The following is a 12,701-nucleotide window of genomic DNA, read 5'->3' as shown; positions in this document are numbered from 1 at the left end:
GGAACATAATGACATTTATGAGCAGCCAAGAGCTGAAATTGCATCAATTTGCGCTGTGAAATAATCAAATGCTCTGGGTTGTGGGCCAGCTTTTTAAACAAGCCATTACAAGTTAGCAGTCTGTTTCAAAACGCAGAGGAATGTTGGACCAAAACAAATTGTCTTTTTCAAGTCAAAATTAACTGGTTTATCTCAGACTAATCCATCTCCAAGCACAACTTTTGCAAAACAAGCAAATACTTTCACCTCGGAAGCCAGAAGTTAGAAATAGTTTCTTGGCACGGATAGCATCTTGTACGGGTACATTTGTTTGTAAGGAATCATCTCTAATGCAATTTACAAAAGAAAAAAAAATGACAAACATAAACTGAGATGAGATGTGATGTGAGATGAGATCAAAGTGTCATCACTGAGATTTTCCATAGGGACACGATAACAAGGCTGTGTGGTCTTTTTTCCACATGATAGGTTCATTAAAAATGTTGGCGTTATGTCTTCAGCAAGAATCTTAAAGTGCTGTCATACCAATATTTATAATCTTTCATACTCTAAGTGATCTGTAGATCCGTCTATACCGTGCCGTGTGCATCTTGTAATGATGGAGCATGATGAATGCTGGCTTTTCTAATCAATCCACCTCATCCTGTAAGAATGCAGTGAAGATGTTCAGTTTCTTTCGGCACTGACTGAACTTGCATATCTCCAATCAGATATTTTTGAGTGTACACAAAGAGTACAATACCAACACTGTTTTCTTCCTAACAGTGTTGTTATGGAAGACCTGGATGGAAAAAATTCCTTTGTTACAGACATGTTCTCACTATGCCTACTATAGATGATTTTAGAAAGAATATTCAATCTAAAACAATACATCACAAATCAGAAAATTAGGAAGCTCTTGCCACCACATTTGGGAAAAATAACAAATATGAGAAACCATGACTGTAATAAACTTTGTGCAAAGTTTACATCTACTGATGGACAGTCTGTAGTGTGCTGTAGGAAATAAATCAGATCGGAGGCTTGAGTGACTGTTTAAAAAACAGGAACGATTGACAGACTGTGTTTTCGTGTCTTGCCTGTTTAATATGGATATACCCAAGCATAACCCAAGGATGGACTTCGGGTAGTTTACAGTACAGTAGTGTGCAGTACAACCAGCCAAAATTAAAGTCTGCAGAATGATGGATCATAGGAAGAGAACGAAACAGCAAAAGACAAATGTTTTGCTGTGCAATAAAACCATGGTTGGCAGCCTTTCTTACCTCAAGCCTTTTCCAAAATCCCTGTTTATGAAATAAATATAGGCAGGCACAGCAGAACAATCTATCATAGCATCTTTAGCACCGTCATAAGCAAGCCTTTTTCACAACATTAAAAAAAGCCCCATACAAGTAGTTTATATAACAGAAGAAGGCAAGTCAAACAGGTTTAAAATCGGCGAAAAAATTTCAATTTTTGAGTGAACTATTTATTTAAGGGTACACTATGAAAGAGAGATTTAAAGGGATGGTTCGCTCAAAAATTGCCTGCAAAAAGGCCTGCATGTGTCATTACAAACTTGTATGACTTTCTTTCTTCTGCAGAATGCTAATAAAGATTTTTTTTAATAATGTTTATATATATATATATAAAATGTCTTTACGGTCACTTTTGATTAACTGAATGTGTCCTTGCTGAATAAAAGTATTAAATAAAAAAGACTTATCAACCCCAAACTTTTGAACAGTTATGTAAATAATGACAGTATTTTCACTTTTGGGTAAACTTTTCCTTGGAAAACTTATGGAAAACCTCCATGTAATACCATTATAAAAAATAGCAACTGAAATCATCTATCATAAACATGTCCTGTAAAACTATCACAACATATGACATTTATGTTGTGAAAAGAACATTTGAGAACAGCCAATCAAAACATAATTTCTACAACCGTTTCTTGACATCTTCAATCAGCATTTGACAGCATATACTGCCACCAAGTGGTTTTATTACACACATAATCACTAATGTAAAGCAGACGGTGCTCGATTCCTCTTGTGAAGATCAACCTTCATGCAAAGTTTAGATCAAACACACCTTAGCCGGATAATCAAGGTCTTAAAGTCTGCTAGAAAATTACAGACAGGTGTGTTAGTGCTGGAGCAGGAATCCATTATATAAGAACAGACAGTTCACATGTTTGTCTCAGGAGTTACTTTAAGTCAAAGCCGGTGTGGGATTTTTGCAGTCATTTCCGAGCAGCGGTCTAAAATAAGGGATCAATAATCTCGATCATAGTTAGCATTCCACTGCTGTTATCAAGGGCACAGGCATATGTTTAAAAATAATTCTCATCAGGCGACTGAATGATAGAACCACAACCATATTGTGACTGTACTGAAATGATAATTGACCTATTGCTAATAAAAGCAACAATGTTTCATCTAGGTCCTTTTCCTTTCATTCTGGGTCACTTTGTTTGAGTGGCAGAATGTGTAAATTTCCAGTTGGAAATGGCTTGTCTCTGGATAATTAGTCAGACAAAGACATCCGGTTCGGTGCTAGAAGAGCCGCAGACGCCGGATAAGTAAACTAATTCTTTCCCTCAGATGATGTCCGATGTGTCTGTTTGCACCGAGGCACGAGCAGCAGCTGGCCCCCTCGTGTCTCCCTTGTATCCACACAATCACAACGCTGCCATTTCAACAGGACCTGTCCGGCATGTAGTGTGTCACTGCACACAATCTGTCATCTAATATGTGGGCCAATTCACGTGTTGGGGGTGATATTTTAATCAACTGATTTTAGCAAAATTGTCTGATAGTCTGTGCCCAGTACCTGAATATTTTGTGGGACTGCTTTTTTCAGAAGTACAGTATCTTTCAGGACATTTTTGTATTGCTGAAACAAATAGCTGAGGCTAAGAAACGTATATCAGGGGTGTCCAATCCTATTCCTGGAGAGCCACTAACCAGCAGAGTTTAGCTTCAATCCCAATTAAACAGCTGAACCAGCAAACCAAGGTTACTAGAAACTTCCAGGCAAGTGTGTTGGAACAAGTGGGAGCTAAACTGCAGGACATTGGCCCTCAAAGAGAAGGGTTGGACACCCCTGACTTAACATTAAGTAATTCTTTTCCCAGGCAAATGTCACAAGGAGGTCCTTAATCTTGAGAAAATGATGCTCGTCTACCTCATGAAGTCGAGCTATTTCTTTTTTTTCTACTTTTATTTGAATATATCTTATATAAGATTTGTATTTTTGTACCCTGTTACCAAAATGAGGGACATGCCTCAATATGGTTTAAACCCCTGATTTTTGTGTTTTAAATATTTTCTATCAATGCACATTAAATAAAAAGTTGCAAAAAGAAAAACTGGTTTAAATGTATTCATAAATAATAAAAAAAATTAACAATAACTGAACAGGGTTCAAAACATACCAAACCCATAACTAGAAAATAATATAAACAATAATGAAATGTATCAAATGTTGATAAAACATCTTTTCTCTGAGCCTACTTTCACAGATTTTAAAATATTAATGATTAATTCTGCTTAATTGGTCAAATTCTGCAGGTCATTAACAAAAAACAATGTTATGTACACCAATGTTACTAAATTTCAAATTGATCCTCTATAATGGCTACACCTACATGTGTCATGAATTTTTTCCTACACAAACAACAGAATAAAAACATTTTTACACGCTTCTGGGAAAAAAACAATAATGGGGAATTGCTCAAGAATGTTCTCATTTTTGAAAGTAATGTGTGTAAGAAGTAATGACTGTAAACACAATGCAGATGTGCATAATTTTGATGACACAAATTGGCAGCTGCTTTAATCTTACCAAATACAAAACAAAATATTGACGTAAATGTGGCTTCATAAGCTCAACAACATGACTGTGATTCCATACTAAAGCTCAACAGAATTACATGTCTCTAGTTTGTTAGTAACTACACATTCTTGCAGGACCAAACGGTTATGGTGTTTAAGTGAATTACTAGTGATTTTCTAAACTGATTTTAGGGCAGTTTCGAATTATTACAATCAAATAATCTAACTCAAAAGTCAATATCTAAAACAAGCCAAAGGTCAACAAAAAGGTACTCTGTCCAAAACCTGCTCTCTTCTGATGAATCTAATAATTTAATAGAGGAATTACTTTGTTCAGATATAAGTTTTAGGAAATTGGGTTAGGTAAACAACTAGAAGTAACAATGTGCCGTAAAGGGTAAAACTGTGCACTTACAAACCAGTGTGTTTAAAACTACAACAATACATACAAATACCAGTTTGCAATTTCAAGCAGCATACCAGACTCTTTTTGTACAGCTAACAAGAAGACAATGGAAGCCTTGCATATCAAGTTACAAATGGCCTGCTCAATGTTCACAATAAGGTGGAAACTAAGAATAGGGTGTAGGTTAGGGTTAGGGGTTAGTACTTGTTTCAGCATTGCGTAGGCAATAGGCACTAAGATTGACATGACCAATGAAATCTTTTCGAAATGGCTGTGGGGCAGGATTGTGCTAAACTGGTTTGAGAAAAGGAACCACACAAACTTCCACAAAACTCTTCAACTGAATTAGACACGTGATCCACCACAGTGTCCTTGCCCTGAAAAAAGGCTGAAGAAACCCTGGTTTAAAGTACCCTGGACATCCACAAGTTGAATTTGCTCAGCGAGTTACTCTGGTGTCGAGTAATGATGCTCATTAAATATGCCCCTCGATCTGAGCTGCACCAATCACATCGGGTTATCTGATATAGGCGGGCCAGAGGCGAGCTAAACAGATGACGACAGCGCTGTGACGTTGAAGTCATTAGTAAACATTGCAAGATGGCTATGGATGAATACCAGTTGTTTTGGAACGGCTTTGGCTGCTACAATGAACGAGTTAGACTTGGCTTTTTATTTAAAACAGGAACAGAAGACGGCGCTCGAATCGTTCCTTTGCAAGAAGGCCGTTTTTGCTGTTTTGCCGACCGGATACGGTAAGAGTATAATCTACCAGTTAGCTCCGCTGGTAGCTAAGCGTATGGGGTTTATTGTTGTGATTGGTCGTAGTGTTATCCAATTGCGTGCAGTGAGATTTTCAAAAGCATGCTTGGTGCCGCCCCTCGAGCTGGGCGATTTTCATTAGTCGACGCCAGACCATTAATCTTTTAGATTTAGGTCTGGATTTCCAGGCTAGGTTTAAAGCAGAATGAAGATTAAATGTGTTGATAAAAAAGAAAAAAACTGTAAATATCTGGAATAAATGCCACCATTGTGAACATTTATTTCAAACAGAGAACAAATAACCACTATACTGATCAGCTTGAACCCACAAAAGACACACCTTTGAGACACTGGGTCTATCCAACTGTTTAGGAAAGACTCGGGTCTCACTCCAGCTTTCCCGTCTGATGGCTGTTGGCCATCAGAACATTGCAGGAAGCCGGTCTGCTAGCAGGTGTTTAATACACCGCCGCACAAACGAGTCATTTGAAATGGCTAGACATCACACCACGAGGATCTGCAAAACAGATGCGTATGAAGCTGAGGGATTGCGTGTGTGATTTAATGTGCGGCCTGACCTTTCAGCTTGAATCCTCAAGGATGGACGGGATGGTTTCAAAGAAACTAAGAAAAAAATGTTTCTTTTATAGCACAAGGTTTCAGTAACCTCTCTGCATTAGAAAGGCATTACAGTGCCACGGGATAAATCTGCACATCGCAGACATGCGGTCATCGCTAAACAGAGTAGCAAAAACTCCAAGAGCTTTAATTAAAGGAGAGAAGAAAGCTACAACAGCGAGCTGAAACCGAAGGTGGCTCTGTGGGATGTCCCGTGATTGTTATTAACTCCAAGAGAAGTGGAGCAGAGGATGGGGGAAAGCCACCTGTTGACAGCTTTAAAACACACAGTTCTCACTTCCTACATCAAGTTGTCATCGGTCCCCGCAACACAACTTGTTTAATAAAGTATTTATATTCATGTTTAAAAATAAGAATGATCACACAATTGTACAGCAGTTTGGGGACGGAATGAGTGATGCCTTCAGGTGACACCTCATTAAGTCAATCCATCTGTCGGCCGTGTCTGTCTTTAGGCCGTTGAGCGTCGTGGCTATCTTTAGAAAAACAAGCCATCATACTACATGCTGCAGTGTATAGTATGTGCACAGTATGTATACATTAAATATGCATAAAATATAAGGATGGCCTACTATATTTACCAAAATGAGCAGTATACAACAAACACTGCGTGGAGTACTATATGAAATCTCTTTCTGGACTAATTATTTGATCGGACAGCCAACCGTGAAGACATTTTTATACTAAATTGGATTGCTAAAGAACCGTTTTATTTGCAAGATAAGTGGATGCTTATAATCTATCATACTACAGATTTATTATAAAATAATGCCTTCTGTTTCCCAAAATAATTTTTTAAATAGTAGCCAAGTTTGGGTAAGGTAAGATTTTTGTAAGAAGTATCTTATGATCATCAAGGCTGCATTTATTTGATCAAAAATACAGTTAAAAAAAAAAAAAAAAAAAAAAAAAAACACAGTAATACTGTTAAATATATAAAAAAATATATACAATTATAAATTATACAAAAAACGACATACAAAAAGTATTAATCTTACAGACCCCAAACTTTGAAACGGTAATGTATACTGTATAACATAAATAATAAGCCATTTTTTAATTTCAAACATTAATGAACTGATGTCATAGTCACACTAGACTTAAGCATGTAAAACTTCTTCGGACAATGCAATGAACGCTTTCAAATGTGTTTTTTAAAACATAAATAAACATATAACAATAAATCTGAAACTAAAAATATACAATCTACTCCACTTTCCTGCAACATTGTACACCTGCAGCTTTTTGTGTTCTTTGAATTCAAGAAGTCAAACTTCCACCAACTTTGAACGCAGCAGAATGCAAAACTTCTTTGAATGAGCCAGTGTTTCCAGTCTATAGAGTTAAAGGTTTAATGAAAGGTTCGCCTCGAGCCAATCATGGCCTAAAATGATCCTGGTCGGGGGGGGGGGGGGGGGGGGGGGGGGGGGGGGTGAATGCACTGAACGTCCTCAGCTGATGAAAGATTGACCAAAGATTAATGACACAGAGAATTATTAGGGATGACCCACCTTTCTATGAAGGTCCCAAATAGCAGTCTGATGGTCCTCTGGATGTTCTCTGTGCAGAGCCAGCTCCACTGATCCTTCAAGAGCATGCACAGGATATTCAGGGCCTGGTCAGACAGAGCCGTCTCACTAACTGTACACAAACACACAGGTACACGACATGTGATAGAAATTAATTAGTCACAGCTGGAAATGACTATGAGAAACGTTGGTCAGAATCTTTGAAAATGTATTTGCAAAATGATTTCCAGAATGAATGAATGAAAAAGAGCACAGCTTGTTCCATGTCCACGAGTAAACTAAAATACAAAATATGGACACATACAGATCCAATCATTAACATGATTTTTTAAAATGGAACATGAAATGACTGTTTATTTTTTCCTGAACAGAACTATGAAAGCTTTGTGTCAGGTTTTTGTCAATGCAAGGGACACACAGGAAAGTACAATGCTGCCATCTAGAGTTGCTGTCCATACTGTAATATCACAGATCAGTTCTACTTATCCAATGTCCTTAAAGCAGTGATTCTCCACCTCCACAAACTACCAAGGGGGGTGCAGTATTTAAATGAATAAATTATTGTTAGTATATTAAAATAATCTAACATTAATCTAATTTAAAATGCTAAAAAATACAATGGAGATATAAAATTAAATCATATCTCTTTTTCTCATCTCAGTAATTGTTATTGTAAACATACAGTTCTTGAAACTTCTAGAGTCACAAAATTAATTATTTCTGGGAGTATTGAGGGTTAAAAGGGGGTGGGTGGGGGTTCTTTGAGATAAACGTTGAGATCCACTGGCTTAAAGGAAAAGTCAACCATTTAGTAACCCCTCATGACATTCCAAATATTTAATTTAATTTATTCTTTCAAATAGAAAAGGAGAATAAAAAAAAACAGCAAAAGTATCATATAAGTGGTTTTTGTTTGAGAAAACGTCCACTCAAGTAAGCCGCTAACACAAGAACAGCTGTGATTACATCATTACATCGAGTTGACCTCAAGTATTATTATAATAATCATAATTATTACTCTTATGCAAGAGTCATTACCAGAGTCACAGAAGGCAGGTTCAATCTGTAACTGTGCTTTGGTACATGTGCAGGTTTTCATATCCCATCTGGGTCCCAGGCCTCCGCTTCTTTCTGCATCAGCATCAAACCCTGGTGCGTTAACCTCGAATCGCTCCCTCTCGGAGATGAAGCTCTCCAGTCCATTCAACGACAAACCATTGAAAATCTTCAAAAACAACAGCAAATCAATGCATATTCCCTGTTGTTGCACTTGCACAGCATTAGAGTGGAATTGAGGAAAAGCACATTTCCATTAATGACTGCAACTTACAGTGCTGCTATCATCACAGCAGTAAAGCACTTTGGGTTTCATGTCAGATACGTTGAGAGCAGGGGATATTTTACTAGAGAACCTCATTCTAGACCTGGAAATGAAGAGAGAATTGTGTTTTGTTATTTACAGCTATGAAGATTCAGAAAGACAGTAAACAAGCAGCTCTCTTGCCATACTTGGATTTCTTGTCAGTGGACAATTTCCCATCAGGCTCTGCATCCATGTCATCAGTAGGGCTCTGTGGTTCTGAGCGAGGGAAGGCCGTCTTCAGGGTGTCCACTATAGCATTCACCACAATCTGCCAAGTGACGTATTGAACACAAATCGTAAAAGGTATTTTTGTGAAGTGTTTCAGTCAAAGCATCCAATGTGCATTTTGAAAAGTACCTTGTCAATGCGTGAAACAATGAAAGGTTTCTTCACAAAGGCAATTCTTGCATCAGTGTTTAGAGCGAGGAATTCTTGCATTTCCTCACTGTTGGCCGTTTCAGGAATGCTACAAAGTTGCTATAATAAAATAAGACAGGAATAACCACTTAAAATAAGTTGTGTGGAATGGAATACTACTTAAAAATTGTCAGGTTTACATCATTTATATTAAAATAAAAAAAAATCAAAGAATGTACTCTAAGGAATGTCTCCAAAAGACTTTTCCTGGCCTCAACTTTGTCACTGTCCATGTTTCCAAATGGAAGCTCAGGAAAGATTTTCTTTGGTCCTTTCACATCTACATTTGGCAAAACAAGACAACTAATCAAAACACTGTATTGGAAAACTTCGCCACCGAAAGGACTAATTTGCTCTGCTCACTTTTAATAATTTTGCGTAATTCTGGTTTCTCCTCCAAACGGGTCTGAAGGTTGAGGAATTCGCTGTATCGTCGGTTGACAGTGTGATAGGCAAAGGGCTGCAAAGATTCTGGATTCTCTGAGTCCACAGCTGTCTCATACTGCAAGACAAACACATCATCATTATCAAGTAAACATTATAATGACTTTTTGCTAAGCTTTACAGAACTGGAGGTTTTCATGATTCTCATAGTATGATTTCCCCTAAAATGTGCTCATAAAGTGCTAAAAATGTATTGGATACCTTGTCATATCTGTCTGCAGAGACTGGAGTAATTATTTTCATGTTATGGCTGATAAAGATGAACTTTGAGTGAGAGTTAGATGATAGCATTAGGGAATATAAATGTAAAATTAGGAGAAATGAGCATAAACAATTAAATATCTAATACCAGCCAACAAAGGAAAGCTAGCGCTAATTCACCTTTACAGTGTAGAGAGTGTAGGGATGTGAGCCAGTGCCTCTGTGCTCCTTGGCAGTGATGGTGCCAGTGATGCGGAGGTTCTGGATAATGACAGGACCCTCTGGGCTGCCGAGGGGCTCGAAGTTGAAAGGTGCCAGGGACGCCATCCCAGCTGGTGAAGAGACCTGGATGGGCGCAGTCAAAGCCAGCTCAGTGGGGTTCACCAGGCCAGGCTGGTCTACACTCGAGTTACTTTTCTCCAATGGCTGAAGAGTGCAAAAGAGTCCAGATGACTCTTCCACGGGCACACCGGCAGAATGCACCGATAGCTCCTTCTCTATTGAATTAGTGTAAGTTGGAAGTTCATCCTCGAGATCTAACACAGTGTCGACTGGAGTGGTGCTATCGGTGAGTCTTTCCGAAAGGGTCTCCTCTGTGCCAATCAGAACCAGCGATTCCAGAGAGCTCCGCTTGAAGTCCGTCAGAGGGGATTCCAAATCAGAGTCTGTTTCCTGATAGAACGGATTGGGCTTGCCGAGTCGCAAATAATCTCTGGGGCTAAAACCCAACGGAAACGGTTTTGTCAGCCGTGGTTCGTCTTCCTCCAAGTTGTGTGGAGAATAAAGTTCAGCGGAATCAACGACATCATAAGCTGCAAGTTCTGGCGTTGGGGCCTCCGTTACTGTGGGCATCTCTGGGGTGACTTTTAGGGTCAGAACGCAAGGAACCTTAAGTTCTTGTGGTGCGTTTTCTTGAGTATATACAACTTGAGATGGAGCCTGAACTTCTACTGGTTTTGGTTCTGGGGTTGGTTCGCTGGATTTAGTGAAGATGCTTACAATCAACAAGTTTAGCCAGTCTGGGTCGGACAGTTTTGTAATTAACGGCAGAAGAACGTTGCACGTGATAAGTTCGCCCACCACAAACCGACCTGTTCGGGTTTCTAAATGTGGAGGAGGTACAAGAGCATGTAGAAGGAGATCTACAATGGCCCGTACGTAATTCACCTCGACAGCAGAGCTCTGAAGAGCAGGATGAGGTGGGCAGAGTTTGCTGTACACCTCCCAGAGATCTCCATCTTTATCCACCTTTTGTCCTTCCTTGGCACTCAAGTAGCACTGAAGGTGGCATCCAGAAAGATCGAACACCCTCTGGGCTAAGGCTTTCCTGTCGACCCTTGCCGCTCTACCCTTGAGCTCCAACGCCATAGAGATCATGGCATTGTGCACCTCATCCTCAAACTCCTGTTCTCTGGAAACTGTGGCGTACCACGAGGTGACAAAGTCACGTATGATCTTGCCAACTGTCTTCTGGATTTCATCTTCCAGTTGTTGCTCGCCCTCTGCACTATGTGGGATCTCCTCCAGCTTAAAAAAACGCTCCAGATGAAAAACGCTGTCTGAGTCCAGGACAGCCTTGGAACCCAGCCAACCGCCTAAGACCACTAAGAGGCTTGTGAAGACACAGAGGAGCCAAACGTTGACCAGCAGGTGGAACAAGAGCATCCAGGCCAGCAGTGCCCCAAAACCAAGAAGCCTCTTCTGGACCAACAACTCAGACAAGCCCCAGGGGCTCGGGTTGAGAAGCTCAGGCTGAGACATTGCAGAGATTTACATGCTCCTGTGGAGAAAAATGGAGAAACGCACCATTTTTTACAAAAGTATAGCCATAGTATTCTACAATTACTGTCAAGTATGTAATCAAATACTCAAATGTAAATGTTTAAAGGGACTACCAAAAATAACTTAGTTTCATTTCGTTTATGTATTTATATAGCACCTTAGAGGCTACAAAAGTTCTGTACATTGCAATAAAAAGCAACAGAACTATAAGACAAAACATAAAAACATCCATGTACTAATGTACTAAAATGCAGAAGAGTACAGATAATATTTTAAGCGCTCCTTAAAAACATTAAGAGTCAAGGAAGATCTAACATCCAATGGCAGATTATTCCACAATCTAGGACCAGCGACAGAGAAAGCACGATCACGTGTTAATCATGTCACTACGATTATTAAAGGGGCGGCTGTGGATCAGGTAGAGAATTTTAAATATCTTGGTATAGTTATAGATTCTAAATTGTCATTCGAGCTGAATAGCGAAATGGTATGTAAAAAGGGTCACCAACGTTTGAGTTGCCTTAGGAAACTTGCAAAATTTCACATTGATAGACGCATGTTGACATTATTTTATTCTGCTTTTATTGAATCAGTTCTGTCATTCTCCATTGGGGTGTGGTATGGAAGCCTGTCAGTAAAGAACAAAAACTCTTTAAACCAAATTGTAAGGTGGGCGAGTAGAATAATAGGTGTAAATCAAAGGAATTTAGGATGTATTTATAAAAAACAGCTGTATCGGAAAGCAAGTACTGTCTTGAGTGATCTGTCGCATCCCTTACGTATTGATTTTAAGTTACTTCCGTCTGGTCGCCGGTTTGCAGCCTCAAGATGGAAAACAAGACGGTACAGGAATACTTTTGTCCCAGCCGCAATTGAAGTTTTAAATAATATTAGTACGAGAGAAGTTTTAGGATTTGTAAATTAATATGGATAGCAAAGATTTATGTGTTGCGGTGCAGTTTGTCATGATGATTACTTGTAAATTTGTATGTGTATTAGTTGTATGTAGTTATGTCTATTATGTGTGTGAATTCTTTTTTACTGCATAACAAATTTACCTACGGGTATGAAATAAAACTACCTAACTACCTAACCTAACTACCTAACCTAACCATTCAGTTTGAGACGCACTCAAGGAATAGTTAGAAGAAACTTGTTTGATGATCTTAGTCTTACGCCTGAACTGTAGGGCTTAATAAGCTCAGCTAAGTATTTATTTTATTGCTTTAAAAATATATATCAGAATCTTATCCTAAAATGTATTGGTAGCCAACCTAAAAAAGATAACAAGGGAGTAGCATGATCCGTTTTCCCAGCATTCATTAAAAACCTAA

General features: G+C 38.8%; 1 protein-coding gene across 2 annotated transcripts in view; it reads right to left on the bottom strand.

Moving 5' to 3' along the window:
- The window catches only part of snx19b (sorting nexin 19b), a 59,395-nt gene that overhangs the window by 45,565 nt on the left and 1,129 nt on the right, over positions 1 to 12,701 (bottom strand). For both annotated transcript variants that reach the window (XM_079886093.1, XM_079886094.1), the window contains exons 2-9: positions 9,766 to 11,365; positions 9,304 to 9,442; positions 9,120 to 9,220; positions 8,881 to 9,000; positions 8,670 to 8,791; positions 8,491 to 8,584; positions 8,199 to 8,385; positions 7,143 to 7,272 (exon numbers count right to left, since the gene is read on the bottom strand). In XM_079886093.1, coding sequence (XP_079742219.1) covers positions 7,143 to 7,272; positions 8,199 to 8,385; positions 8,491 to 8,584; positions 8,670 to 8,791; positions 8,881 to 9,000; positions 9,120 to 9,220; positions 9,304 to 9,442; positions 9,766 to 11,346 — 2,474 coding nt within the window. In that variant the 5' untranslated portion in view covers positions 11,347 to 11,365. The remainder of the gene's footprint in view (positions 1 to 7,142; positions 7,273 to 8,198; positions 8,386 to 8,490; positions 8,585 to 8,669; positions 8,792 to 8,880; positions 9,001 to 9,119; positions 9,221 to 9,303; positions 9,443 to 9,765; positions 11,366 to 12,701) is intronic.

This window comes from Squalius cephalus (assembly GCF_949319135.1).
Source record: "Squalius cephalus genome assembly, chromosome: 11".
NCBI classification, from domain to species: Eukaryota; Metazoa; Chordata; class Actinopteri; order Cypriniformes; family Leuciscidae; genus Squalius; species Squalius cephalus.
The sequence above is the reverse complement of the archived record's forward strand: the minus strand, read 5'-3'. Positions and strand labels throughout refer to the sequence as shown.